The following is a 27791-nucleotide window of genomic DNA, read 5'->3' on the forward strand; positions in this document are numbered from 1 at the left end:
TACCAAGCAGCCTGAGGTTTAGCAGAGGATGCACTAATATCTTGCTTGAGATTTGCTCAAAGTGCTGCTATCCTCACCGGAGGATAAAGGAGAGACTACGGCAAAGCAGACGGCATTTAGCATCCACTCAGTTGCCAAGTATAATGCTGTGCATGAAAAGGTTAAATGTAATTGCACATGTCAGGAATCAACAGAACAACTGAGGCTCTTTCTGGAGCTTGCTCTTGCACTGAGCTGCTATAGAAAAAATAATAAAAAGAATGAAAAAAGAACATCTGTGGGCCTGGGCACTAACATGGATGCAATAGGAAAGGAAGAAAGGGGAGTTTGAGGGACAGCATGTTTTAAATATGCCCTTACATTGTCCCCCCAGGGTTAGCAGACAGACAATGCCTTATTTTCTGCAGGAATAAGGTCCCTCATGAAAAAAAACTTGTCTGAAGAGAAAAGAAATTAGTAGGGGAGCCCCACACTGAGGAGGACATTTTGTTGTACAGTGCCAGCTGTACAAAAGCAGACCTGCAGCCTGCAGGAGCCCTGCTTGGGTCCCTCCCCAACCACCACAGCCTACCCAAGCCAGCTCTGGAGAGAGCCACCCAATTCTTTACCTTCTGGAGTAAAAGAAATGCTTTTTTTTTTTTTTTTTTTTTTTTTTTTTTTTTTTTTTTTAAAGAGTGAAAACCACCACAAGCATGGCCCTTCATGTTACAGGAAGTGCAGATAAACTGGAAGTCCCTTCCTTACTGACTGCCTGGACCCTGGACACCATGGGAGGCCCTTACCCAAGCACAGGCAATAGAAACTCTCCTGCAGTCCTGCCTTGGAGTCAGTGCTGGATGTGACACTTTTGGTCAAATAACACTAACAGAGCAAAAACTAATGGTGATTTTTCAGTTTGCATTACTGGGGAGAAATAATGGCGCTATGAGAAGACTGTGGGTAAATCCTTGAAGACTTCAACAGAATTTTTAGTGATCTTAGAAAAAATAAAGAAAAGGAAGAAATCCTTAAATTAATAGGATAATAGAAGCTTTCCTGTATGCTACACATCATATTTTCCCAAAGGAAGGTATGTTTCAGCCAAAACCTATGGTCTTTCTCAAGCAAAATTCTTCTGACTTCAGTGGAAAGTATGCTTTACAAAGCATACTTCAGAATGCTTTAGAAAGGAGTTTTAAATCTTGACTCTTAATAACTATATAAATATTATCTGATTTTCCACCTGGAGAATAAACAGCATATACCATTCTGAAAGTCAAATACAGTTCAAACTAAATCTGGGTGGGGTTTTTTTTCCTGTTATTTATAAGGTGTAATTATACTTAGGTCCACCAGTCAACCTGAAACAATGTATTCGCTGATGAATTCTGCAAGCTCCTGTTGGGTGCTTTGTGTGTTGCCTTTGAAATGCTGAGATCCCACAGTGTTCAATACCTTGTCCTGGTGTCCTGTTATAAATCATGTCTATGCTCACAGGTCCTAGACAGTTCTCATCTGCAGCCTGTGGGTACTAATAACCAGCAAAAAACCATTAATATCCAAAGTGCTTTATTAGCTAGCAGCACAGAGATGGTGTGAGGTTAAACACCAGTGACTGATTCACAGCTTAGGGGTACTGTGGCAACGAGCAATTCTGTGAAGAGCCTGGTGCTGTGTGAAAGGAAAGTCGTGGCAGAGCTGGGACCAGAGCCCAGCACTTCTTGCTGCCATTCCAGACCTGACTTGGGGCCATTTGAACAGTTTCTGAAGGGTCATTTCTTTCTTTTTGTTGTTTGGGACATAAAAAGCTCTCAGTCCTGTGAGCCCTGTAGCGGCTTCTGTACAATTGCAGAGTCCTTCTTTAGTCCATCTTGCACACCCTTGCTGAGCTGGAGTCATGGATCCTGTCTGCAGTGTTTCTGCAGAAAATGGAACCAAAGAGGACAGATACAGAGATACAGATGGAGGGAAGAAATGGCTCTCAAATATATAAAACACTAATTGACAGCTCCTGTTCTCAGCAGGTTCTTTGTGGAAGACCTCAGATTGAGAGTGAAATCATCATGCAAGGCATAGACAAAAGGCTTTGTGTTTACTGTATTTCATATCCCTTTTTTTTTTTTTTTTTTTTTTTTTTTTTTAAATTTTACTTTTCTAGCTCAACTGTTTAAAAGAAACTTCCAGCAGTGGAAAGTTAAACTGAGGGTAAAACTTTTGTATCAAAGGCAAAAGTTAATACAAAATGACAGTGAATTAATTTAAAAATCTGCCGTTGATTGAAAAATCGAAATAATTTATCAAGCATGACTTTGAAGAAACATTATTTTCCTTCTCCACCTTATTCCATTTTATGCCATGGAGTTTGCATGGTCTAAAAAATGAAAAGGATGCTACAAACCATGCTGACTTTAGCCAAAACCCTGGGACTCAGATGTAAGGTGAACTTGTGCACTCAGTGGCTCAGACTGAGCCAAGGACAGGGCAGGAAGGCTGTGACCTGTCCTTGCTGGAGGTGACAAAGCGGGGATGTGGTACTTCTCATGGCTCAGCTGGGGCTGGGACCCTGCTCACAGGCCATGCACATGCCTGTGCTCCTCATTCCCACACTGAAACATTTTCTAATGCCTCCAGATAACAGCGATCTTGTGTAGAAATTGTTTTGGTTGCTGTTACCTTTTTTCTGTGCACATCACTGCAAGTAACTCTGCCAACAATGGAAAAACTGCCTTTAACCAAAAGGATCATTTTATATGAACATTTCTCTGTAGCAAGACAAATCCTCTGTACAATAGACAATCTTGTCTAAATTAATGTATTATTTATTTTGTACCTTTTAAATCACTTTTATTTACAACAAGCCTTAGATACAGCTCACACGCAGTAGTTAAGCTCTGGCAGTACTGACGTCAAGGAGCTAACACATTCGCGAATAAAATTTCTAAGTCATAGAAAATAAAAGAAAAAAATGACTTTAAAATAACTGTTTGATCTCCGGGAAGAAGGGTCACAGGACAGGAGTGCAGTGCCTGCAGAGCCCCCCGGTCACAGGGAGCAGGCAGGGCAGGACACAGCGGGGCCGAGGGGCGGTTCGGTGACTCCAGGATGGGGCTGGGACAGCTCTGCGCTGGTTAATGGCCCCACTCCTCTTCCCTCTCGCCAACTCCTTCTTCTTCTTCTGGAAACACTGAGTCGCTCTGACTCTTCAGGTGCTTAATCCCTGAAAATACAGAAGGCACGGTTAAGGTTGTATTTAACATGCATCAGGATTTTTTTGTGTGGGTGTTTGTTTGTTGTTTTTTTTTTTTTTTTTTTTTTTTTTTTTTTTTTTTTTTTTTTTTTTTGTTGTTGTTGTTGTTGTTGTTGTTGTTGTTGTTGTTGTTGTTGTGAAAAAAGAAACAGAAAACCAAAATAAAGGCAAGGTCAATGCCCATATTTACTCCTTTTCTCACAAACCTCTTAGGTGAAGTCGTCTTAGGGTGTATTTACTACAGAGATATTCTCTTCCTTGAATAAAGGCTCTGAACAGTATTTGCTTCTCTTTTTCCCTTGGTAAGCCTTGGTCAAGTCTGTGTTGAACACCATTGCAAAGCTGTCCTGAGGCAGGGAGCCTGACAGAGAGGAGACTGCTGGCACCAAAGCTGTGGTGACACTTGGCAATTTCTTATATGGAGAATGTGCTCTTTTGACCTCCAAATACCATGTGGGGCTGGATGAAAAGGGTAAATACCTATCACAGGATGTCTGGAACTTCAGGTTTGGTGGAAATTATGAAATACCTACTGCTGGCTGGTTTCAGCCAACAAGTGAAGTAGACTTTATGAAACTGAATCAAATTACATTTATTTCCCTATCTCATGTTCAGTACAAGGAAGCAGACTTCAATGAATGGGCCTAATCCCATCTTCTCAGGTATGCCTGGTGTGATAGAATTCAAGCTGGAAAAGGAAGCAACACCAAGACAAAAAGATGACAGAGAGACCAGAGAGGAAGAGTTGTTATTTTCAAAGAACCTAAAGGGCAAATGCACAAGGTCAGTGTCAGGGTCCTCTAGTTTATGACAAACAAAGTGGGAACATAACTATACATCAAAATTGCATTATTTGAACAAAATATAAGCCTGAATTAGACTATTTTCTGGGGCCATTACTATCATTCCATAAAAATATTTTTGATTTAATTAAAGATCATACATAGTGCTAGTAACCATTTCTAATTGTCAGGAAAAATGTTTCCCTTTTGTATCACTTCCTCTCTGTGATGAGGAGAAATTACAACCCAGCTGCTTTATATAATCACTGCTAGATAACCCAACACCCCAATGTGCACCCTGCAAGTCATAGCACATGTAGGGGCACAGTTTTCAAAAAGGAGTTCACCCTTGAGGGTGAGGGAAAGATCCAGATTACTGCTAATTGGCTGTGAGAAGAATTGATGATGGTCTAAGTCCAAGAGTCTTGGCCCCAGTGTCACTTGATCTGGAAGTTCATACACCTCACATGTTTATGTCCACATCAGTCCAAAATACAGGATAGATTTTTTTCCAAATATATCACTTGACAAGAGTCTCAGCTTAAGCTATTGCAGTTCCACAAAGTTACAAATAGCTGAGAACAGTATCTTACAATGGCTGTACAACAACCAGCTCCACTTCTAACAGGAGCCCATCACTGTGTGCTGGGCTTGGCCTGCTCTCTCTCTTTTCTTCCACACAAATGACAGCACACAGTCTCCTGGGAAACTGTTGTTCTGACATAAACCAAGCAAATACATTAATGCTCCAAAGCTACAGTTCTTGTAAGTGTGCCCTGCAATAATCAAGCCATTTCCAGTTAAGGAACTGTGATACACAAAGGTGCTCAGCTACTACCAAGCTCTTAGCAGCTCCTCTTTAGCAACACCCTTCAGTAAGATAAACACTTTAAATATGATTTCACCTAACTATAGGTTAATGAACATTTGTTTCCAAATTATGTTGTGTTTTTAAGGTGAAATTGTCTCCTGTTGTTTCCTCTGCACTTACAGGGCCATTTCTTGCACAATTCACAGTATTCATCTAACAGCTGCTGCTCAGTACTTCAGACAGGAATTGCTAGGAGCCAGAGTGAATCATTTTTTTAGGGAACTTTTCAAAGATGAGAAGTGGAAAGTTATGGACAGACAAGAAGGCATGTAATACATGGTATGATAAAACCATGGAACTGTTTTTTGTGAAGACTTTTGGTCATGTGGTTTAATGGCAATATTTAATATGAAAATTGTAGGAAATGGAGAGAAATTACATCTATGAGCATTATCCATTGATTTTTGCATGGGAAGTGGCTATTGATCTTATTTAATGATTTTTTTAAAACCTCCATTCTGCAGCCTGCCTTCACCTCTGCCAGTCATTTTATGCTACAGTGTCCCTTGGAAATTCCTTCTCTAACCAATAAGTGCACAAGACTTCATGTACTTATATATATATATACATATATATATAAGCCTCAAGATATACTCACAGCATCAGGTTGTCAGAATGAACTGACCCTTGGTGTGGCATTATGAAATAAGATGCTCATCTATACAATGGAATAAATTCGTGTGAATTGACGTAGAGGTAATGAAACTCCTGTCAGTAACATCTGAACATGTATGACAGGAAATGATAGTAACTGTCCTGAAAAGATACATTTCCTGCACTAAGCTGCAGACTTTACAGTGCAAAAAATGGCCTGGAGTAATAAAAAGACTTAGTTAAATTACAGCAATCATACTCTTGGATTAAAATCATAGCCACAGAACTTTGCAGTAGCCCACAGTGGCTGCCAAGGGTGGTCAGAATGTTGGAGCTGTGCATGTGCACACTAGCACATTCAGCCACAGCTCAAGAGAAGAGGCTGGGGCAGTGTTTCTCCAGCATGGCTCCAGTGGGGTTATTCAGGGTGTGCCCTACCTTTTGTCAATATGAACCATATGACAAGCAGGTAGTGAGGTGAAGTCTGTGGGACTCTACCCACAGTGTGCATTGCTGGATCAGTTCAGCATCTTTGCTTAGCAATATCTGAATTGTTTGCTGAAAGGTTACATTCTGTTAGAGACTGAATAAAAATCCATTACTCAAGTCACCTCAACCATTTTTATAACCACAACTATGGCAACGCTAATTCAGCAGAAAGGATATTTCCTTCTCATATTTCCAATCCTTGTATCAGTAACACAGCTCATGCCCTCAGCTTTCTCAGCCAGTAACCAAGAAGGACCAAAATGCTGTAGTTTGGGGATTATTTCTGCTCACTGATTGAACACGGAATAAAGATGAGCATGAAATACAGACTGTAAGATTTTACTTGTAGCAAAAAAGCAAAACAAAGCCAGGATATTTTAGAAGAAATTGTGTGTAAGAGAACATCCAAGTTAGAAACATCAAGTTACTGATTCCACATAGACTGCACAAACTCTACAGTATCAGTAGCAAATAGGGAGGACTGCAAATGCTGATCCCTGGAGTCACCCTGTCCCATCAAGGTCCCTTTTTCCAGGCGATGGATTTGTAGGCAGTTTCCTGAGGTGCTGTGCCTGCAGTGTCCTGATGCTGCTCCTTTTCTCTCACTGGGTGCCTTGCCCTGCTCTGCCCTTTCTTGGGGATGGGGCTTACAGGGTGCCACCCATCCACTGTCCCCATGGGTTCCAAATCCCCTCTGCACCTGCTCCAGCCCCTGCTCCACAACATCACACCCTGCCTGGGGCTCTGTTCTTCACCTGCGATGTCTGGCAGCAAAAAACCCCTTCCAGACCAAACACTGCCCCTTCTCACCACTCCCTGAAAATACTTCATACCCACAATGTGTTCACACTCATGCTACTTTAAAACAAAGTGTGTCTGAACACTGCTAAAGCCAGCAGGACAAGGATTGGTTTTTCTCAAAGGGCTTATATTTCACTGCAGGTAATTTAATCCAATTAATGTTGGTAAACAAACCCAGAATTCCAAACCAGATTGAGCAGCCATACACTAAGATAATTTGAACTGTCAGTTCTTTTCAGATGAAGTCACTGTCTCAAAGAATATTTGTAGAATTCTAGATACTTATAAATTATGAATGAGAATGGGACAATTTTTTGTCATTTTTGTAGTCATGTCGCATCCTTGGTGCTTCATCAGCAGCTGTCTTTTTGCTTCTCTCCATCTAACCAAAGCACCAGCTTAGAAAGCTAAGTAGGGTCACAAGATTTGAAATAACCAAGTGTTCCTGAATTAAGTATCTCCTGGAAAAAAATTTAAAAATATTCAAGTAATTAAGGCAGCTCCCCATCCTATTTAACACTTCTTCCTTCTCTCTGCTTCACTGCCCAAGGAAGGGTGTTGACATTTACCAAACTCAGGGTTGAAGTCTGGTTGGCAGCTTGAATTCCCTAAAGTTTGAAGGGTTATTTAGTTTTATGATTTAGAGCTGATCCTCTCTCTATCAAAAACACATTTCCAGATTTGCAGAAAGCAGTGAAAGACACAAATAAAACAGGTTCATTTTCAGCGTTTCAGAACTCAAATCACTTTGCAATTATCATGCAAACAGACCTGGCCAAAGAGGAGAACAGCCAAATAAAAATGTCTCAGCCAATACTAAATGAATTCTTTTCTAGTTTCCTTCAAAAAATGAGACTATTAAAAAAAATTTAAAAAATCATATACTCATACCACTAAACAGAAAAAAGTTCTATTCTTTTTAATGGTACATTCGGATTGACATTTACCAGTTAAATATGTTTTGACTCCTCTGATGTGTCTTCCTCAAAACTTTTTTTTTTTTTCCCAATTGAAGTTTTGATTTAAAATATGCCAACAAAACAAACAAACAGACAGAAAACACAAACCCCAAACAAGCAACAAAAGACAACTAGAGAAAAAACCCTGCAAACTAATGTCATTAAATCCAGCCTCCACCGCAGGTCTTTGGCTGAGCTGGTGCAATGGATAGCACTTGTGAAGAGCCAAATGAAGCTGGCAGATATTCCAGGGCAGCCTCCTCCATGGATGGGGATGACCCCTACAGTTACAGGAGAACAAGCAGCCACATCAGATCAGAGGCAACTTTGGGGCACCTAACAGCAGCCTGCCTGTACCAAGGACAGGTACCCAGAAGATGAAAGTGTCTGGTTCTGAACTCGAAGACACTATTTTCTGACTGGATATCATTCCACTGAGTGTATTTAAGCACTGGTGTCATTTCCCAGTGAAAACATGATGTGTCTCTTCAAGGAGATTTTCAGTACTGAACTAGACAAAGTGTTGAACAACCTTGTTAAATTTGGTGCTAATTCCACCTTATCCATCAGGTTGAACTATGGACTTTTTCAGAGTTCCCTGCAACCTAAATGACTATGAGACTTTATGAAATCAAAGCTTAGTAAATGCATCTTGCAGTTTATAACAGTGTATTAACATTAATTGTGTGGGCTAGGTATGATCCACCTAGGAGCTTCAAATGACTCTTTTTTCTGGAAAAGCGTTGAAGTGTCTAACTGCACCTGCCAGACTTTTTTCAGGAATAAGATTCCTCCTCACTCCTTAAAACCATGGGGCCAGACTAAATCAATATTTCTGTACTGATTTTTGGAAAACATATGAGCTCATAATTAGGTCACGTTGTCCAGTGTGACCTATATACATACACATGTATGTGAGGTACATATTGTTCCCAAACACAAGGGATGAAAATAATGGGATTAAAGTCAGTGAACCTGGAGCATCTCTTGCATGTGACAGATACTCCCATGAGATCTCCCAAATCTCACACAGAAACCATAGCCACTGGTTGAAGCCCAGTGCATGGAAATGCAACAGAAAAAGTGCAATTCCTGAGAGGGAAGCACAGAGCTGCTCCTCTGCAGATGGGTCCTGGCACTGCTACTGAAATGGCTCCTCTTCTCTTAGGGGCCTCAGGGGCAGATCATTGTCTCAGGCACTAGCAGTGTGTGGTGCCTGAGGGTGCTGACTGCCACTGCAATCAAAAGGATATGCTCAGCTGCCTGCAGATGTATCAGGCTGAAAACCACACTGTGCTAAGAAAACCAAGGCCTATGCACCCTGTTGCACAACAAATGCCTCTCTTGCTCAGCTCGGCATCTGCTCAATGGGAGTAACATGGACTCTCAACACTTCACAAGATGTTTTGCCAGATGTTTTCCAGAAACATCTGCTGCTTCCTGTATTGAAACATGCTCCCTTCTGCTGGTCAGTGCCAGTGAGAGACCCCAGAGCCTTTCTCTGCCATAAGCACCACAGTCCAGCTCTGACAGGCACAGGACACAGTCTCAGCTCTGAAAAGCATCAAATGCTTCCTGCTCTTGCCATGTCCAGCAGAAGCCGAGGACAGTCAGAGCCTGGAGGAGCAGCTGCTTGGCAGAAACCTCCTTTGACAGAAGCCGAATAATTATTAAAATCTTCTTCTCTCTGTGATGACTCTCAATTCAACAGAATACAGCTTCACCCACTTCCATTCTCAGCACTTTCTGTATCACAGAAGTTTAGAAAAATCCAGTTTCATCATCTTCAAATGCTCATTGTCAGGTACACACCAGCTACGGTGCCCGATTTATTCAAATGCAAGAAATATGTGTTTTTTCTGCTCTCTGCCCCTTTTGGAGAAGATATCAGAAACACAACTGTCATTACTGGTCATGGAGACACTCAAAACCTACCCCTGCACACACATCTCCTAGGAATTCTGACTTCCTTGACTAAAAATTTGGTTCTTTGATTGGAAAGAAATTAAATCTTACTATATATTTTAGTTTTTCTTTTTTTAAACAGCTCAAGTACAGGAGGACATATATTCCATCCAAGAGCAGAACAGGAAACCAGTAAGAAAAATGCTATAGTTTCCCAAAAGCCTATTTTGAGCTTTCTCTTGTTTCCTCTTTGCATAAATGACCTGTTATCTCTCTCCTTCATCTGTACAATCAGTTCCTGAAACCTTTAATCCATTTTCACTTAATCAAGTGGTTTAGATAAGCTCTACTTGCATACAAGTCAGAGTTCAGTGCTTAAGCTTTCGTTAGTAACTTTTAAAAACCATTAACCCTGTCCTTAACCCTACCTGCCTCCCCTTCTTCTCCCTCTACCACTCAGCTCACCAAAAATGATGCTCCCTGGCTCCACCTTATCAGCCCTCTCTGTCTCCAGTCTCCATTTGCTTTGATCCAGTTGCCCTTGGACCCAGTCTCAAAGCTTTCTGGCCATGTGACCTCTTTCTCCATCCTTTCAGTTTGCTGATGTCTTTGCCTCTGACAATTTTTAGCCTGGTACTCCTTCCCCCTGGTTCTGCTGTTGTAATGCCTTTCTCCTTACCATTCTCTGAGAGTCATTTTCCCTTCTGTCCAAATTAAAGCTCTCGAGTGCATCTTCTATGCAAAGTCATGGAAGTCTAAGACAATACCTCAAAGTGGTCAAAATCAAGCTCTTGATCTGCCGTCCTGTCCAAAACATTCATCTACCATGAACAACACTGTCATTTTTTCCTGATGTTTAGGCTTACATATTTTTGATATCCACTCTTCTCTAGATCCCCATATCCAATTGTCATCTGATGCTTGCATGTTTTTCTTGCTTAATGCATCCCATATAGTCTTTAGCATTTATCCAGACTTTGAAACTCTCTGTATTCTGGGGTCTTCACTACTACCACATCTCCTTCTCAAAGCTTTATAAATGTACCTTCTCTTCTGCCACTTTTTTCCCCCTTAAGTTTCCTCCATTGATTCCCTCCAAAATATTTCAGACTAATGGTAGCTATTTATGCTTTCAAGGAAAATTAAATTTCTTCATATATTATGGGCATCATCCTCACTCATCTCAAATTAGGAAATTATACAGCTTTGCTTCTCAAATCGCTAGGCTTTTAGATTAGCATTTCCATTCCTTCCCCTAAAATTCTGGACAGGTACAACTATCTGCCTCCATGGTTACTTCCAAATCCTCCTCAAAATCCTCAGTTATGGAATTTCAGAAACACTCTGAGAACATTTTTGTTCTCAGCCTGCTGAGACAAAGACTGTTGCTTTTCTCCCTAACATTCTCTATCTGCTCTTGGGATTGACTGCTACACCTTAGCTGGGAGTTCCCTGGTGCAACAGCCAATTCTGTTAAATGTTTGAACAAGGTTTATGTGGCATAGACCAAATTCCTGGTGTGGGTTCCTGGATGCCTAATAACCTCAATATGATATGAAAGGAATTGTGGCGTACAGTAATCAGTGGATGATTACTGAGCATGAACAAAGAGCCAGACAATGACTGATGTCTGTATGCAAACACAAGAAGCATTTTACACACCTTTCCTTGTGTTTCTTTACTCCCACCTAGAAGAATGGCTTCAGCCTGACAAGCTGGCAGCTATTATTTCATCTTCTGATGCTCATGTCCAATAATGACACCAGTTGACCTGTGGCAGGAGGTTTATCCTGCTTCCAAGCAGACCTGGCAACAAGAGCCCAGCCTGTCCCAAGGCAGCCACTCACTTGGGAGGTCTCTAAGCTACTGGTGGTCCAAAGAGCATCAGAAAATTATCTGTGACGTGACAGCAATAAAACACAATGAAACACACAGTCCCAGGCTTGACAACTCCCATGTGTATGAGTGAGTGAACAGAAAAATCACGAGGGAGAGAAAGCAAAATAAAAATAACAGATGTAGAATATTTTGCTTAATAGACTGAAAGTTTTCTAAAATTTGGGTTGTTCTTTGTTGAGAAAGACTAAAAAACAGTTCACTGTGCAATGGTCTCAAGGGACTCTGAGTGGTGCCCATGCCTGTAAGTTTCTATTAAGCAAGGTTTCACAGAAGCTTGATAACCAACATGCAAGGGTCGCCCTTAATCCTGCCCAATCCTTAATCATGGCCAATGAGTTTGAACATAACCAGGTCTTTTCTTTATCACACAGATCTTAGTCCCACTCCTCCAGAAATTAATGAGATTTTCTCTTATTGTTAAAGAAAGAAGAGTCAACATACGTAATTGATGTTAAGTTCCAGATATAAAGACAAAACCCCAGCTACTGTTTATTTGCAATGAATTTACGTAAAATACCGTAAATTACAGTTGTTTGTGGCTTTAAACTTTGAGATATGAGATAAACAAGTTGATACAGAAAGTAGGTCCACTAGATATTCTCAAAGTCCTGTTTAGAGTAGCCTAGAAAAAGCAAAGTCAGGCTGTCACTCTGTGATTTACAATTGACACAGTCTTCAAACACCAGCAGATATGGTGGACCTCCAACATTTAGAATGAAAATAATCTAGAGCACAAATGTGGCAGTTTATGCTGACATTATAGCAATTTATAACTAATAATTTTAAAAATCCTTCTATGTGTTGTATTATTTTATACCTCAGCTCAAGCTGAGAAGGAGAAAAAAATTTTCATGTGTGTTCATTAAGAGACCAAGACATTATTCAGCCTTGCAAGTTCACTTACTTTTTTTTTCTCTCTGTAATATGCATGACTAAATCAAAACAAATGATCTGATACATTGGCAAGTATGGTGGGTTTATGTAGGTCACACATCTGATCTGGGGCAGGTCAGATCATCAGCATATTCAGCAGGTCACCATGTCCCCATGGAGGTTTGTGAATGATCATTCAGAAACCCAGCAACAAAGTCTGAATAATTTTCTAAATGTCTGCTGGTTGCTGCTAACTCTTCTCTTAGCTCAAGTCATACAATCCTCAGTTGTCATGGTGAGCCTTTTAAATAACAAATGTTGAGGCTCATTTGAGGCTACTTTGAGTCAAAAGGCTCATTGTTAAACTATCACAATGAAGACTGTATGAGAGCAGCAAAAATCATGTTGCAAATGTCTGGCTACTTTCCATTTTGTTCTCTGAGACATTGCTTTCCACTTTCCATTTTTCCCTCTTAGAATGGCTTGAAGCAGCAATGGTTCCTTAAGAGTATCCTGAAGGAGCTTCTTGCACAGAAAGACTTTTGTTGGCCCTCCACAGGCTGGCCAGAACACGCACTGGGGAGAGGAGCCAGCTTTGCCATGGCTGAAGGGACTGCATCTCCCACTTACAGTAGCCTAAAGGGTAAACAGAGAGGTTTTTGTTGCCCCAGAAAACCTCTGCTGGTATGGAAACATCTTGTTCTGCTGGTCCTTCCTTCCCTTGGTAGCCCTCAGACTGCAGAAGTCAGCCAGTCTTCCGGGCTCAAATGAAGAGCAGAAGCTCCTGCAGTCAGCCAGCAAGTGGATGTTTCAGCCTCTATCAGTCTCAGCCCAGCACTAACTACCCTTTGGAAAACCAGAAAACATTTCTTAGCTGATTCTGTGGAGGACAGCTTTTGGTCAAATACCTTGAAAACCTGATCAGAAAAACATGCAGAGGTGAGTTCCACATCAGTAATGAATCCAGGCAGTACTGCAAGGCTCTCCTCCTCACAGCTCCTGTGGTGCTCTGACCAGGCAGCTGGGGCCAGCACTCAGGAGAGGATTAGAGTTTTTCAGCTGACACTTTTCCATCCCAATTTTTCACAGCTAAAAGGCAGGCTTAGTACTGCTGATAAGTAGTCATTGCATGAATTCAACCAATGCAGGAAGACCTTAAAAGGTGCTGTGCTTTGGCAGGTCTTGGGAAGCTTGTTAGATGGTCAGAATCTCCTCTGAGAACTTGTCTGGAAGCCAGATCTTACTGGGCAATGTGTTTATTTGCTGGAATTGCTAAGCCCTCACTTTTAACATCAGCACCAATTTCAGTCAGGCAGCTGTCTGCCTGAGAGTAGGTCAAGATCATAGGACTGGCAGAATTGTTCCCTTATGTCAAAGGATTACAGTAATTCCACCAAATAAAAGGCCACATTTTCAAACCTCTAATCAGCTGCTCCATAATGACAAAAGTCAAAACCTCTGCTACTGTCACAAATTATGTTTTAGAACTAACTGGCCTTAAAGGTTTGTGAGCAGCACTTTCTAAGCACAGCTTCTTTAAATTAAACCATCTTACACTTTCACAGACAACTTCTATCATTCTTAGAATTAATCACATGCTCCTCCATCCTATGTATTCAGTTCGAGCCACTGAGACTATCTTAGGCCAGGAGGCTAAAAGTGGGAAGTAGATTTTACAGATAGAAAATCACATCAGCAAAACTTGAGAAAGCAGATGCTGGAGAAGCATGTGATGAATCCTAAGGAAAAAAAAATAAATTAGCAATACCAGAACATTTAGTTTTGCCTAGTTTTTAAACATGAAAAATGTAGACATGCTATAGGAAAATAAATTTGATTTTTTTACACATTCAAAACACAATGGAATTTAAGGGTTTTTTCATTCAAAACCTAACTGAAAATGCTTTACAAAACAATCTTCCTAACTTTATAAGCCATTTCCAAGAAGCTGCATTTCAGTTTTCCTGAGGCATTATCTGACTTCAGTTTTTAGTGGACAGCATTATCCAGCTGCTCACTTTTTCCTGGACAGCTGCACTGTGGCTCTACTTTTTTTGGTTTTGACTGACATGGGAATTTTTCTGAGGTCAACAAACCCAAACAGCTGAGAAAAAACTTATTGCCACATCCTTAGGGTAGAGAATCATTGAAAAGGAAGAGGAGGCTGTGATACTGAGAAGCAGAAGCCTGAGTGTGTGATGGAGTGATGAAGTCCTGTGTGTAATGACTGAACAGCTTTTGCTTCTTCCGTTTCACCCCCAGGTCGGGTGAGACACCCCCAGCATTCTGTTCAGTTTACCTTCTAGATCCATGTTTTCTATTTTTGTTATTCTTTTTGTGGTTATTTCTTTACATAGTCTGGGCAGATACAGAAAATCTTGTTAATGGCAGACTTAAACCTCTTGCTGAATATTCTATGCAAATTCTATGAAATCCCAAGGTGGTGTTTCTCTTCTATACTTTCATGCACCATATACACTTTCATAATTAATTAATCATGTCTCTTTCTTTTGTCAGAAGTCTGTAAGTTTCTCTGTTAATTTGCTGATTAATTCCCTACTGAGTTATAATCCTTAATCTAAAATATAATTGTGATCCTTCCTATGATGACAAAGGAGATAGTATTTTGACATCAGCATAATCTCACATCAGTAATATTGTAAATGTTGAAATTAGTTCTTCTTTTATGTATTTTATAAACAATTGCAAAATTAGAAAAACCTTGTATGATTTAAAAAGTGATTGACAGGCCTGTGTTTAGCTTATTATCCCCAATGCAGTTGTTTCATGAGCAGCACATGAATAACAGGAAATTTCTATTTTCCTCAAGTTACAGGTATTGTAGTTGCAGCCCTTACATCCAAGCAGGAATCCATCAGAATGAGCCTCTTTAGTTTTCACCACCTCTGTGCCTGTGAGCTGCTGAGGTCATCTCAAGCAGGCAAGACCCGTTTCAGAAGACTGAAGCTGAGGATGGCCTAAATCCTTCCCCTCTCCCCCTGCAGCAGGCACTCCATGCTAACAAAGCCAAGCCTGTGCTATGAGCTGTGAATCAAACCCCCTAAACTCCCTAGGAGCACCAGAGAACTTCTGGAAGATCAGAGCTAGTCTCTCCTCTGTTTTCCCTTGGTGATGGAGGGGTTTTTAATCACATTTAGAGCTAACTTACTTGAGGCTTACAGCCTACCCTAGCAAGTCCTAGTTTTGCTTCCGAGAGATTTTCCTTGAACACAGTATCACCCATCCAAACTGACACTCAGAGAGCTGTCTTTCAGGTGCAGGGAATGCCCTTCAACAAAAATGTCACTCATTGGACTGAAAGGTGAAATTTGGATACAGGCAGCTGTGGGATGATGTTTTCACTGCATTGTCATTGCCATGTTGTGAAAGGTTTACTCTGTGCCAATTAGCTCTCACCCAAAAAGTTCCCAGGCTGGTATAGTCACCCGTGATCATTTCCACTGGGTGTTTTGGATGACTCCCATGACTTGGAAGCATAAAAGGGAACAATATTGCTTTGCTGCAAGGAACAATCTTCACAGTGTAAGGGTACAAATCCCTTGAATCAAGGTAAACAAACTGGATTGTAGTAATTTGTGGTAGATTTGCACAGCAATTTAGGTAGATTTTCCCACCCTTAAAAAAATATGCAAACTAATTTAGTACATAATGTTTGTGCACAATAAGGGTACTTCTCTGGTAGAGAAGTTCAGCAAAATCGAATTCCTAGCTTAGACATCAGAAGGTGTCTGGCACAGTGTCTCTGATCTTTTGAGGGAAGAGAAAAGAGAACATTTAAAGGTTTAGTTTGACACCTTCAGTAATATTTTAAATTTGAAGTGTTTTCATTTTAACTTGTTTAGCTTATAGGTAACAGAAACCCCATCAAATTCTTATATTTAAGTATTTTTGATTGCTGGAAAATTAAAACCCAATGTTAAGAAATACATTATTCAACAAAAAATGCAGTCACCGCAAATTATTTGTATCACAGTAGATACAAGCAGTCTCACCTGCCCAGTTACCATGGGCAGCAAAACATTGGGACAAAATCTTTGGTGGCTCTTTCTTGTGTGAGTGACTTGAAATTGTGTGGAACCTACCTCTTCTGGTTTGCTTAAGGCATCAAAATGCCCCAGAGCTAGCATCCAGTACAACCAAAAGGAAATTATGCCTTAGAAACACACTACCTGACACTCAGAATTGTTAGAGCCTGAAAACAAGTATTGCTCTCAATTTTTCTGGGAAGCACATCAAGAATATCAGTTTACTCAATTTAATTGGGGAAAATATAGACAAAGTACAGAAAAGGTAGACTCCTCTAAAGGTTTAGGCACATTCAGATCACAGTCATAGATTCTTTAAAAATTAGTTTTTACACTTCTTACTTTAGCTCTTGCTAAGAGTGAGTTGAAATAAGTCAGGCTCTAACCACTCATGGGATGTGGAGGATACCACTGTAATCTAAGTGAAATGTTGTAATAACCTCACAGATTTTAAGTAGAAATTAGTCAGATTTAAATATAATTTTACTCCTTAAAACTGTTTTTGCCATTCAGCAGTGGAGCTGCACCTAAGAGTCGCCAGAGGGAGCCTGCATGCCAAAAATCCCACTGTTTTTTTAAAAAACTCTTTTCTTTCAGATTGCAATGAAATGGAAAGTTGAATTTACATAATTTCTCCTCACTGCTGAAAAAACGTCAGAAGCCTGTTGCCTTCCTTTGCCTCTGTGGGGGATGGCCAGCCCGTGGGTACTCAGGTGGCTGGAAGAAGCCACTTGTCCTGCTGCCCACTGGCAGTGTCCCTGCTTTCCCAGCTCTCCCCCTCACTGGCTGCTCCTTCCTCGAGGCTCATGTCTGGACACAGTCCCAGTGGAGCAGGATAGGTGTGTGTGGGTGTCCTACAGCTCACCAGCTGCTCTCCAGGCACAGGTGCAGCCACGGTGTGCCCTGTGTCCCTGTCACCTGGAAAGAGGCCATTGCAGGGAGTAGCCCACAGACCTGCACCACTCCCAGGGTTACCAGACAGGTGTGCACATTTACTCCTTGCTCTGTGCCAGCATACACAGCAGTGGTGCACCCTGAGCTGGCAGAACCTCAGCAAACATTTCAGGGGAGTGTTTTCCTTCTGAATAGTCACTAGATCCCACAACTCCTTTAACTGTATTGTTAGAAATAGTTTCTCTGTAAATTGCTCAGAGCCTGATGACGATCTCTTCTGGCTATAAAAGATCCGTGGAATAACACTGGTTGTTCTCAGGTTGTGTGAGAACTGAAAAACCTGAAGTATCCTCCCTCCCTCTGTTTCAAGAAAAACTAGCGGCTACATCAGACGAGAACTTTTAAACAACATCCTGCTGGCCTGTGCAGCTCACAGGAAAATGAGCCCCTTTTCAGATCCATATGCTAGCTGCAGTATTTCCTGTGTTTTTCTGGTCACAGTCACACACATAATTCATGCGAGCGCTCAGTCCTAGCTGCAGGCCTGAAAGGATGTGGTTGAAATCTTCAGGCTGCTCGTGTTCTTGTCTCCATGCCAAAGCTCTGGTGGATGGTTTTGGGAACTCTGTGTTCTTGCTATACTGGGCAATGTTGCATCCCAAGGGGTGAAGGAAGGGAGAAATTATGGAGGGGAGTAGAACCACATGGCCTTCTGTAGAAAATTTTTGGTTTTCAATAAATTCAGACCAATAGGCATCACTTCAAAAGTAAAAAATCAAATACTAAAATCCCAGAAAACATCCTTACCACAAGAAACCCAGCACAGATGGTCTCTAAAAATCAGAAGCACAGTTCCTCTATGTTTCTCTTAGCTTAACCACAGAAATAAGGACCATGCTGTTCAGAAACAGAGATATCACAAAGCTAATGTGCTACTGGGACCTTGACTAGGGTCAGAGTGAAACCTGAACTAAAAGAGCTAAAGATAAGCTACTGTCCCTGGAAGAGCAGCTTGTGGCCAGGAGCCACTCTCATGGAAATCATCGCCCTGATCCCAGGAGGAGTCAGAGCAGGTGGTGGGAGCTTGGCTGATGGCTGTGAGCCTGCACCTACTTGCACATGCTCATAAAGACCAGCACAGCTGATGGAATCATAGCAGGAAGGTCGTGGGATGATTTTGCTGTGTCAGGCTAATGCCACTGCTCAATGCACCGTGGTGCCTTTCATGTTACACAAATTCACTATTGACCTTGAGCTGTAGTAATTCTGTATTTTGAAAGCTTTGCCTTTTGGGGGGGGGGGGAGATTTTTTTATGTGAAATTTGACTACATGGAGATGAGACATTAATAGACAAAGAGAGACTGTAGAAATATGCAGTTAGGTACAAATGCAGGGAAGGCTTTTCTTTATAATGTTAAATTAAATGAGACAGCAGCCCACATACTATGGAGACTTTTTAGAATCTTACACTACTTAATGAGGTACCTCAGCATTTATATACTGCATCTTCCTCCAGAACACCCCAGTATAAGCCGAGCAAGCTGTCCTGCTGTTTCCCCACCCCTGAGCCCTGGCAGTGCTGCAGGAGGAGTGTGCTCTCCCCAGCAGGGCTGATCCCTGGTACAGAGCCGAGGGGCAGGGAGGCCCAGGCAGATGCACTTGCCCCACTGTACTCACAGTCCTGCCCCGCCTGCCTGGGAGATGTCAAACACTGAGCAGGAGCAGCAATGTGTAATCTAGGGCTTCACTCTGCCATCTTGTTTGGGATCAAATTCCAGATTTACAATGCTTTAGATGAAACAGAGGGGTAATTATTATTTATTACAGTAGGGCTCGCTGGAGTCAGTGTCTGCCATGTGGCTGGCTTGTTAACCTCCAGCACAGAACACACAGCAAGGAAATAAAATTTAATGCCCTGTCAAATGGCTGGCTTCATAAGAATCTTACATCTTCGCCTATAAAAATACTATCTTTTCTTCAAAAGCTGCTTCAATTCAGAACACAAAACTGCCAAAATCTTTGCAATTTCACTATAAATACATCTTGTAATATAAAGTAACCAGAACAACACATGCTTCCCTTTCTGGGATTTCTACTTTATATTTTAAAACATATACTATGTCTCCCATGTTTGTGTTCTACAATATTTTATGTCGTAGCTCTTAAAAGGTTGACTTTTTAATGTTGTCTGTTTCTGTTTAGAAACAGTATGATGTTTACACTGCCCTGTATTTAATACAACATGCTTAATAACACTATTTTCAAGTCATAAATGCTGTTTCACAGCATTTTGCTAAGATTAGCTTTGACCATAAAAATAAAGTTGTACCTTTAGAAGGAGGCCCATTTAGCATTCATTGCACAAGATTAGAAGGAGCTATCAGATATGTGGATTTCATGCTGAGCCAAATGAGGTCAGTGGAAACACTCCCCCAGACTTCGGTCTGTGTTGGACCACACGTGGTAATTTAGGGACTGACATTAATGCTCAACACAGCCCTTTCTTCTTCACTGCAGGTAATAGTGGCAGATGACAAGTTATAACACAAACATCCCGGTTTTTCTGTGGAACAGATGTCAAGCTCAGTCTCCACCAGACAACTTGGTCTCGCTACAGGTACTGCAATATTTATTGCAGCCAAGGCCAGAGCCATTTTGAAGCAGGAGCCACCAGCTGTGTAAAATGAAATGTATTCAAAGCTGCCAACAGTAAGAAATTAAATACAGACTACAGCAGTGTCTGCCAGCGTGTTGGGGAGTACCATAACGGTGGCAGCCAACTGAACTTGAGATGGCAGCAATCTGATGTACCCGTCACCAACTCAGTGATTCACTAATTAATTTAGCTTTTTTTTCCTTAATTGTATCTACTGTAATCATCCTACTGTTCAAGTCTGAGGAAGGAGAGAGGAGGATGGAGAGAGGAGGGTAGAGAGAGGAGGGAAGAGACCAGGCACTAGAAGGTAGCATCTTGGTAAAGATAGCCAGGAAATTTATTCAAGGCCATTCTGCATCAAGTGGTGTGGTTGTATCAAGGTGCATCTGACTAAGATGTGGATAAGAACAGTATAAAAATGATGAGAAGAAGTAGTTTGGGAAACAAAGCTGCACCTCTTGTGACCTAGTTAGGGACTAGAAAAAATGCAATGATACAAAACTGCAGCATAAATCTTCTATTCCCAGTGCTTCAGAAAGCCCAGACATTTGTGGGCCTTCCACCCAGGAACTGAAATGCATTGATGGCATTTTGTCACATCACAACACACGAACAAACAAGAGCAGTGCACATAAAGAACGAGGCAGAGCATAGCCTTCTGTTACCCAAGAAAAAACTTACTGAGACAGATTTTCTACTTAAAAGAAATGTGTTGGAGAATTGGTACTACCAGGCTAAAGAACAGATGTTTCTCTGGGGACATGGCGTTAGAAGAAGACTTTGCCCCAACTTCAGGAATTGCTACAACCACTGGACATCGCCTGGTTTTGTGGAGTAGTCCTAGTCCCCTGTTCAGTATTTATCACAGCCATTTAGCCTACTGGAAAAGGAAGGAGATCCAAAATACACACTCGGGTCTGAGAGGATAATTGAAAACCATCCCCATCTCCTGTTCTGGCCACGTGGCTGATGTGCAGCACAATCATCTTTGAAAAAGCACAATTGTTGGAGAGACTGGGAAAATATAGTAGCCTGAGTCAAAGTGACTCACCCACACAGGAAAAGTTTGAGCACCAGCTCAATTTGTAAATTTTCACAGGCCTGGCCTTGATATTTAGAAGACTGTGTAAGATGTCTGATTATGGTTAACTTTGATTTCCTAAAAATTAAATTTAAGCCCATGTATGAAGCAGAAACAAGAAAAAAACATGGTATTTTTCTTTCTAGAATAGTGTGGTGTTCCGTCTTCTTACGCTGATGTGTTTAGTTAACACTAGAAGCTCTTTGCAGAATTTGCCATGTAAGAAGTTTTTGTAGCAACTGCTAAAGTCTTAGAAACTTCATTCTTGTGCTGCTTGAAGTAAATTTAGCCTGAGATTTTTGTTCCACAATGATTCTCATGGGCTCCAAACTCAGTGCTTACCATACTAACAATAATCTTTAATGTCTCCAGACTCTACCCGTGTTCGTTGTTAACCTTCAGTCACAAAGTAATGAGATGCATCAGACATCATCGAGCTGGCCTAAGGGGTTACAAATTTGGATGAGGGCCACATACTGTACTAATTGCTTCTAATAAATTACATATTTCAGGAGGGACATTATGATTTTAATCATTTATTCTGCATGTTGTTTCCTTTGGAGAGAAGAACAAGCAGGCACTAAACAAGCAGAGCATCTGAAATTCATGGCAGAAGCTAGAAAGAGCTCATTTAATATCAACCATCATTGTAAATACTAGAATTATGCATGTATCAAATCCCTGGGTCTGAACACTTTGGGAAAAACCAGTGAGTTCTGGTTGTTTTAATGACTCAAACCAAAATGTCTTTCAATGTTCCTTAGATTTATAACAGCTCTGATTTAATCCCATTTCAAATTTTGTAGCTGGGGCCAAGCTCAGGAAAAAGACTTTGTTTCTATGCAAAGAAAAATACATTAAGAGGGAAATTTAAAGCATTTATTTCCCAAAAGGCTAAGGGAAAACAGTCAAACGTATCTCTTATTTGTGTGGGGAATGACTTTAATTGTGATTTGATGGCTTCTCATTGCAAAGGTGCCCCAATGAACTGAGACAGCTACAATAACTTTCTTTAAAGCTTGCTGAAATTAGTAGGATCTTGGTCTGATCTAAACAGTGTCTTGCAGAGTGAACTAAGATGAGTGAAGTTTTCCTATTTCCTTGACCTCTAGCACATCCAGGCCAGTAGACTCACTGCTAATGAAATCCTCAAATTACCTGGGAATGTGCACTTCCTTCACAGGAGGAGACCTTGATGGTTTTTATATAGCAACTAGTATTAATAGCAAGAGCTGGTAGAAAACGTGAGGATTTGGGGTCCCTAGGGAGCAGTGCAGGTTTGGGAACAGCTCAGGCAGTCTTCTGTTAGTCTGTGTAAACCTTGCTTCCTGTCACTGCTGTCTGCATTTCCTTCCAAGGATGAGCTGAGCCACCAAACAAAACATGACTACCTAGGCAAAAGGAAACCTGCCTCAGCACACAGTGTGCTCTGGGATGGAAAGCTGCAGGTGCAGCTCTGAGACTCAAAAGTGCTCTTTTCATTTCATTTCATTCAAGTGTTAATGCGACACGAGGGAAGCACCATTACCTGGGGTAGGTGCAATCCACTTCTGCCTTGGGAGTCTAGGATGCCTTCACTTGCTCCCTCTCTATCTGTGAGGATCATCATCCCATTTAAGCCTTCTCTGGCAAGTGTGAGGGTAAAAAATGAGACTCCAGCAAAAGTTACAGGGGCTCCTCTAGCCCACCAAGCAGAATAATGAAGATATTTGTAAAGAAGCTGTTTGTGCTTGGATGGATGGATCTTTGTGCTAAAACAGCTGGACATCTACTTTGGAAAAGGATCAAAGGATTCTTCTTGGTTTTGTCATACAGAACAAGAAACAAATTAGTAAATAGGAAAAGAAAAAGGTCTTACATAGTGAGAACTGACTGGAAAAGATTGCCCAAGGTAAAACTGGTGACTGTTCAAATTGCAAAACATTCCTGTGGTTGTTTTTATGGTATTTTCCATAGGGAGGTTCAAGCCAACCTTCACACATGAAGGAGGGCCTTAAAGAATGAGAAAATTTGAAGTTCATAAGGCATAAAAGGCATAAAAGCCCATGAATAATAGAAGAAAAAGTGAGACAAAGAGGGGAATTGGAGGTGATGAACCCTCAGTTAAGACTGTTGCTAAACACAGAAAAAAACTGTGACAAGAGGTGATCACAACATACAGAAAATACGATGGATTTGTTTGGTGCAATCTTCAGATACTGACTTTTGCCAACATGGCATGCTACATACCAGCATGGAATTAACAAACACTAGTCTGGCAGGTTAGGAAAAGAAATATCTATGAAAGCAAAATGGAAAACCTCTTTGACATCCATTAGGTTTGGTAATATAATACTAAGAAGCACATCATGCTGAGCTGTTATCTGGTTGGCTGGCTGAGTCCCTCTCCAGATTACTACTTAAATCAATAGCTCTCACATTGATTTTTCCAGCACACTGTATTCCAGTAAAAAGAACAGTGCTCTGGGATGAGTCAGCTATTTGCTCTGTCTGTAGGAACTCTGGTGTGTTTTCGTTTAGGAAAATAAAAGCAGGAGCCAAAGTACACACAGATATAGAGTAATAAGAACCTGCCTGTTGCACCAGGTTTGCTACAGCTTGCTGCAGCAGCCACAGCCCAGCCTTGAGCTAGAGGAAGCTTCTGTAATGATGAAACTGAAATACTTGGGCATGATCTTGTACAGCTAATAATGTTGAATTTTAGTTTAGTAAGTGCTATGGCAGAAGGAGAAAATATGCCCACATAGATATCCTACAATAGAATCACAGAATCATAGAATGGTTTGAGTTGGAAGGGGCACAAGACCATCTCATTCCAGCCCCCCTTCCATGGGCAAGGACACCTCCCACTAGACCAAGTTTTTCAGAGCCCCATCCAACCTAGCCTTGGACGCTTCCAGGGATGGGGCAGCCACAACTTCTCTGGGCAATATGAACCCCTCCTCTGGGCAATGTAGAAGTTGATCTCCACATATTTACCATGACAGGTAAAACCTCAGCAGTACTGCATTTCCATATACTGCATATATTTCATGTGTTTGGATATTCCACGTAACATGTACCATAATTCTGGTATTGTAACCAGTCACCACAGTTGTCTGATGTTGCTTCTGCTCTTTTCAAGCATGTCAACAATTTCCCATTTTATATGGGTTCCTATAACCACAACATGCACATTCATTTCCTCTTTCTCACTCCTGCCTAGCCATCAATTCAGGAACCAGCAACCTTTCTCTCACACAGTTTTGCAATTACTTCAAAAAACTTACAAGAACTGCAACAAACTATTTCCAGCTACTTGGGTGTTTGAAGTCAGGCTGAAGCATGACTCTGCCCACGGTTTATTTGATCCCCCTCTGCTGCAGGCATGGAGCAAACTCCTGCCATGGCCCCTCATCTCTCCCACAGCTCTCCACACACCCCTACTGTCAGATCCACTGCCTGCAAGCTTGGCTTATCTCTGGGAACTTTGAGTTTGATCTGCTAAAAACTACTAAAATACCAGAGAAGATAACAAATGAAAATATTTGTCCTTCTTCTCCACTCCATTTCTTATCTCCTATCTTAAATGTAAGGTACTAGAATACAGTCCATCCCAGCTTCCACTAGTAACAGCCTTGGGGAGTATGGAGCAGACAAGAGGCTGTAAAGAATTGTATGTTTTTACTTTACTGTGTGTTGAATACTATATTATGCATCTACTGAGGGAGAAACAGTGCACAGGAAATACATATATATATATATATATGCACTCAAAGTTGAGGAAGAGTGTGCAACTATGAAGCCTGTTATTCTGAAAATGCTGTTTAATAGTGTAATCTTCAACTTCTATAAAACTAGAATAATTTAAATCATTATAAAAAAAACAACTCTGTATTTCTCAGTAGAAATAGCTTTGTGTGTTTCACAGACTGTGTGTTCTACATTGCTATATGTCTACCTCACAGTCTCTTATTCCAAACAAAAAAAAATATCATATTTTCATACCAGTGAAAAGGAAGAATAGTGATTTTTCTGCCAGGTAATATTTTAATTTAAAAAGAGTCAGATTTATGACAGTAACAGTATGGTAGAGCTGGGGCAATCCAGCATCTTTACAGGAAGGTTATCAATTTCCAAGTGTCCTCTTGTGTATCTGGGAGTATGGTGTAATTTAGGATGCTAAGGTATGGAGGAGAGGCGTTTTGTGCTCTGCTTTGTGCTGTTTGCAGATACTCCAGGTTCGTTGTGATCTTTTTTGAATCACTTGCTGTCCACAGTTCTGCTGTTCCCTGGCAGTTCAGCTGATGCAGATGTGAACCATGCCAGGCACTCCCTCAGGTCTCAGCAGGGTGTGACAGGGTGTTACCCTCCACAGGCTGCAGCTCCTGAGAGGAGCTATGAGGACCTGTTTTACACTGCACTTCATTTGCACAGTATTTAGTTTAGGCTTTTACAGCAAAATAATACAGCAGTGAGAAGATCAATAGGTACTGCTATCCACGCAAAGCATTTTCCCTCCAGAGAAAATATTGTAATTGAATGTAGTAAGATTATTTCTAATATCCAGCACACAAACTTCAGCCCATTTTGGCAAACAGACAGTCTTGTGTGGCAGCTCAGTGATATTTTAACTGTGGCTAGGACAAGTATCAGAGAACTGAAGCTACAGAATGAGATACATACATCTGGCTGATATGGTAAATTACCCAATGACAGCGGCAGTATTTCACACAAGAAATCAGATATCCCACCTTTACTGCCAGGTAATAAATTGTGTTAAGCAGACAAATGGAAATTTATGCATTCATTATCTATCAAGAGACACCTGGCAGGATGGTCTTTAGTCTGCAGTCTGAAAATAATCCTGCTCTGACAAGTGTCAGTCAGAAGTGCTGGTGAATCATCACAGATCTTACTTCACTGCAAGCACCATCAAGTCAAATTCTGTTCAGAAATGCATAAGAAGCAAGGCCTAAATGTAGCTGTTCTGATCCCAGGTGATATTCCTGCTGCTTTTGTTCCTAAAAAGCATGTTAGCCCTCAAAACTTTTACCAAGACTTCTCATTTTTTCCTTATCCTCCCAAGAAACTCTTCACACTCCCTATGGTCAGATACACAGCCCACGGTTTTGGTTGTTCTCCTTTTCACAGCTGCCTGGAAAGAGAGGCTGAATACGGGGAAGTGGGTTCAAATAAGAAAGAGAGAACTCTGTGGGGCCAGCACCAATAGAATTCACATATTAAAAAAGTTCTGGTCATAGTTTGGCATTGAATTATCTGCTATAGCAAACTAATCAAAGCATACAAATTTTTTGTTTCCCTTTAAACAGATAAATTTGCCACTGCAGCAAGGTTGTGTGCTGAGCACAGAGAGGTGGCCAGCATCAGGCAGGTGGTCCATGGCAGGCAGTGGCGGCAGTGTGTGCAGGCACTGATGGCTGGGCACGAATGACCCCCCGGCAGCTCTGGTCCCCTGGGGCCGCTTTCCCCCCGCCACAGGAGCCCGCCAGGGGCAGGGCAGGGCCCACAGTACCTTTGAGGGCAGGTGGGGTGAAGACACTCTGCTTCCTCTGCTTGGGAGAGGCGCTCTGCGACTGCGGGGGACAAAGCAGAGAGAGGCAGTGAGAGAGGGCACAGGGACAGCTCTGCTCGGGGCAGCTCCGGGTGTGCACACGCCCGTCTGAGTCTCTAAGAAAAACATCTTGTGAACGACTGCCGCCAGCTCCCGGGCTTTCATGGATACAGGGAAACTAGGACAGAAATATGTGTTTAATGAACAACATCTATGACCCCCAGGCAAAACAGAGCCAATACTACTGAAAATTACCCTTCACTCTATAAAAATATTGTTAAATATAAAATCAGGATACCCCGTGCCTTTAAAAGCCCGTGTAATTGATTCTCATAAGACAAATAAATATCTACATATATTAAAATAGTAGCAAGGTTTACATTAGCCAACATTCCAATTACGGTGTAATTAATGATATATATATATATATATATATATATATATATATATATATATATATGTATGGTAGTACTGAAATATTAATAGATACATTTTAACATAAGAAAGTGGAAAATCCCTCCCCCTATACATTTTCAATGTGTTCTATTAAACCTAAGATAATAATTTCAGCAGCCAATCACTCAGCCTTTAACTGAGCCTTATTAGAGTGTTGTATTTAGACACAGTTAAACTTTTTGTGGCCCCAAAATTGCATCAGTGCACAAAAGACAAATTATTCCAAAATAATGGTAGTAAAATTACCCATAGAACAATAAGAGTATTGCTATATTATAGCAATATACATAGAGTAATAATAGTATTACTACATTATACCAATATTTAGTTAACAAAAGCTAACTGGAGTATATTCAGTGCTTAAGCAGAGCAGCTTTTGCAAAATGAAAGCAGTTAAATTGGTGTCAATATTATACCAATATGAATTACGTCTACATAAAAAAGGACAAGAAACCTTCATACACTAAACCCTTAGCCAGCTCTGGAAGACATAAGCACCATATCACACTCCTAACAAAAAGGTTAAGGAAAAACTGTGTGTAGCCAAGCTGTTTTTCACCACCCCATTTGAACAATTTCTAGTTGTAGTAATGATGTTGCCTTTACTTAAACATTTGATAAAAATGCCTAATATATGTACCCTGAATTTTAATCAGATCTATTTCTTAATGGAACATTTGAGAGATGTTCCACACAAGTAGGGC

At 41.0% G+C, this 27791-nt stretch overlaps 2 protein-coding genes across 8 annotated transcripts in view; one reads left to right on the forward strand and one right to left on the reverse strand.

Annotated features, from left to right (window-relative positions):
* PDE1A (phosphodiesterase 1A) overlaps positions 1-1088 on the forward strand; it is a 149064-nt gene extending 147976 nt beyond the window's left edge. For 5 of the 7 annotated variants that reach the window (XM_083865745.1, XM_083865748.1, XM_083865750.1 and 2 more), the window contains one exon: positions 674-1067. The gene's annotated coding sequence lies outside the window, so the exon portion shown is untranslated. Of the gene's footprint in view, positions 1-673 lie in introns of all 7 variants that reach the window. The other 2 variants (XM_083865747.1, XM_083865753.1) reach the window with 2 other exon arrangements.
* Positions 1089-1248: 160 nt separating this feature from the next.
* PPP1R1C (protein phosphatase 1 regulatory inhibitor subunit 1C) overlaps positions 1249-27791 on the reverse strand; it is a 48845-nt gene continuing 22302 nt past the window's right edge. The window contains 2 exon segments of the mRNA XM_083865754.1: positions 1249-3196; positions 26593-26653. Coding sequence (XP_083721880.1) covers positions 3108-3196; positions 26593-26653 — 150 coding nt within the window. The 3' untranslated portion in view covers positions 1249-3107.

This window comes from Zosterops lateralis, assembly GCF_965231275.1.
Source record: "Zosterops lateralis genome assembly, chromosome: 7".
Classification (NCBI taxonomy): domain Eukaryota; kingdom Metazoa; phylum Chordata; class Aves; order Passeriformes; family Zosteropidae; genus Zosterops; species Zosterops lateralis.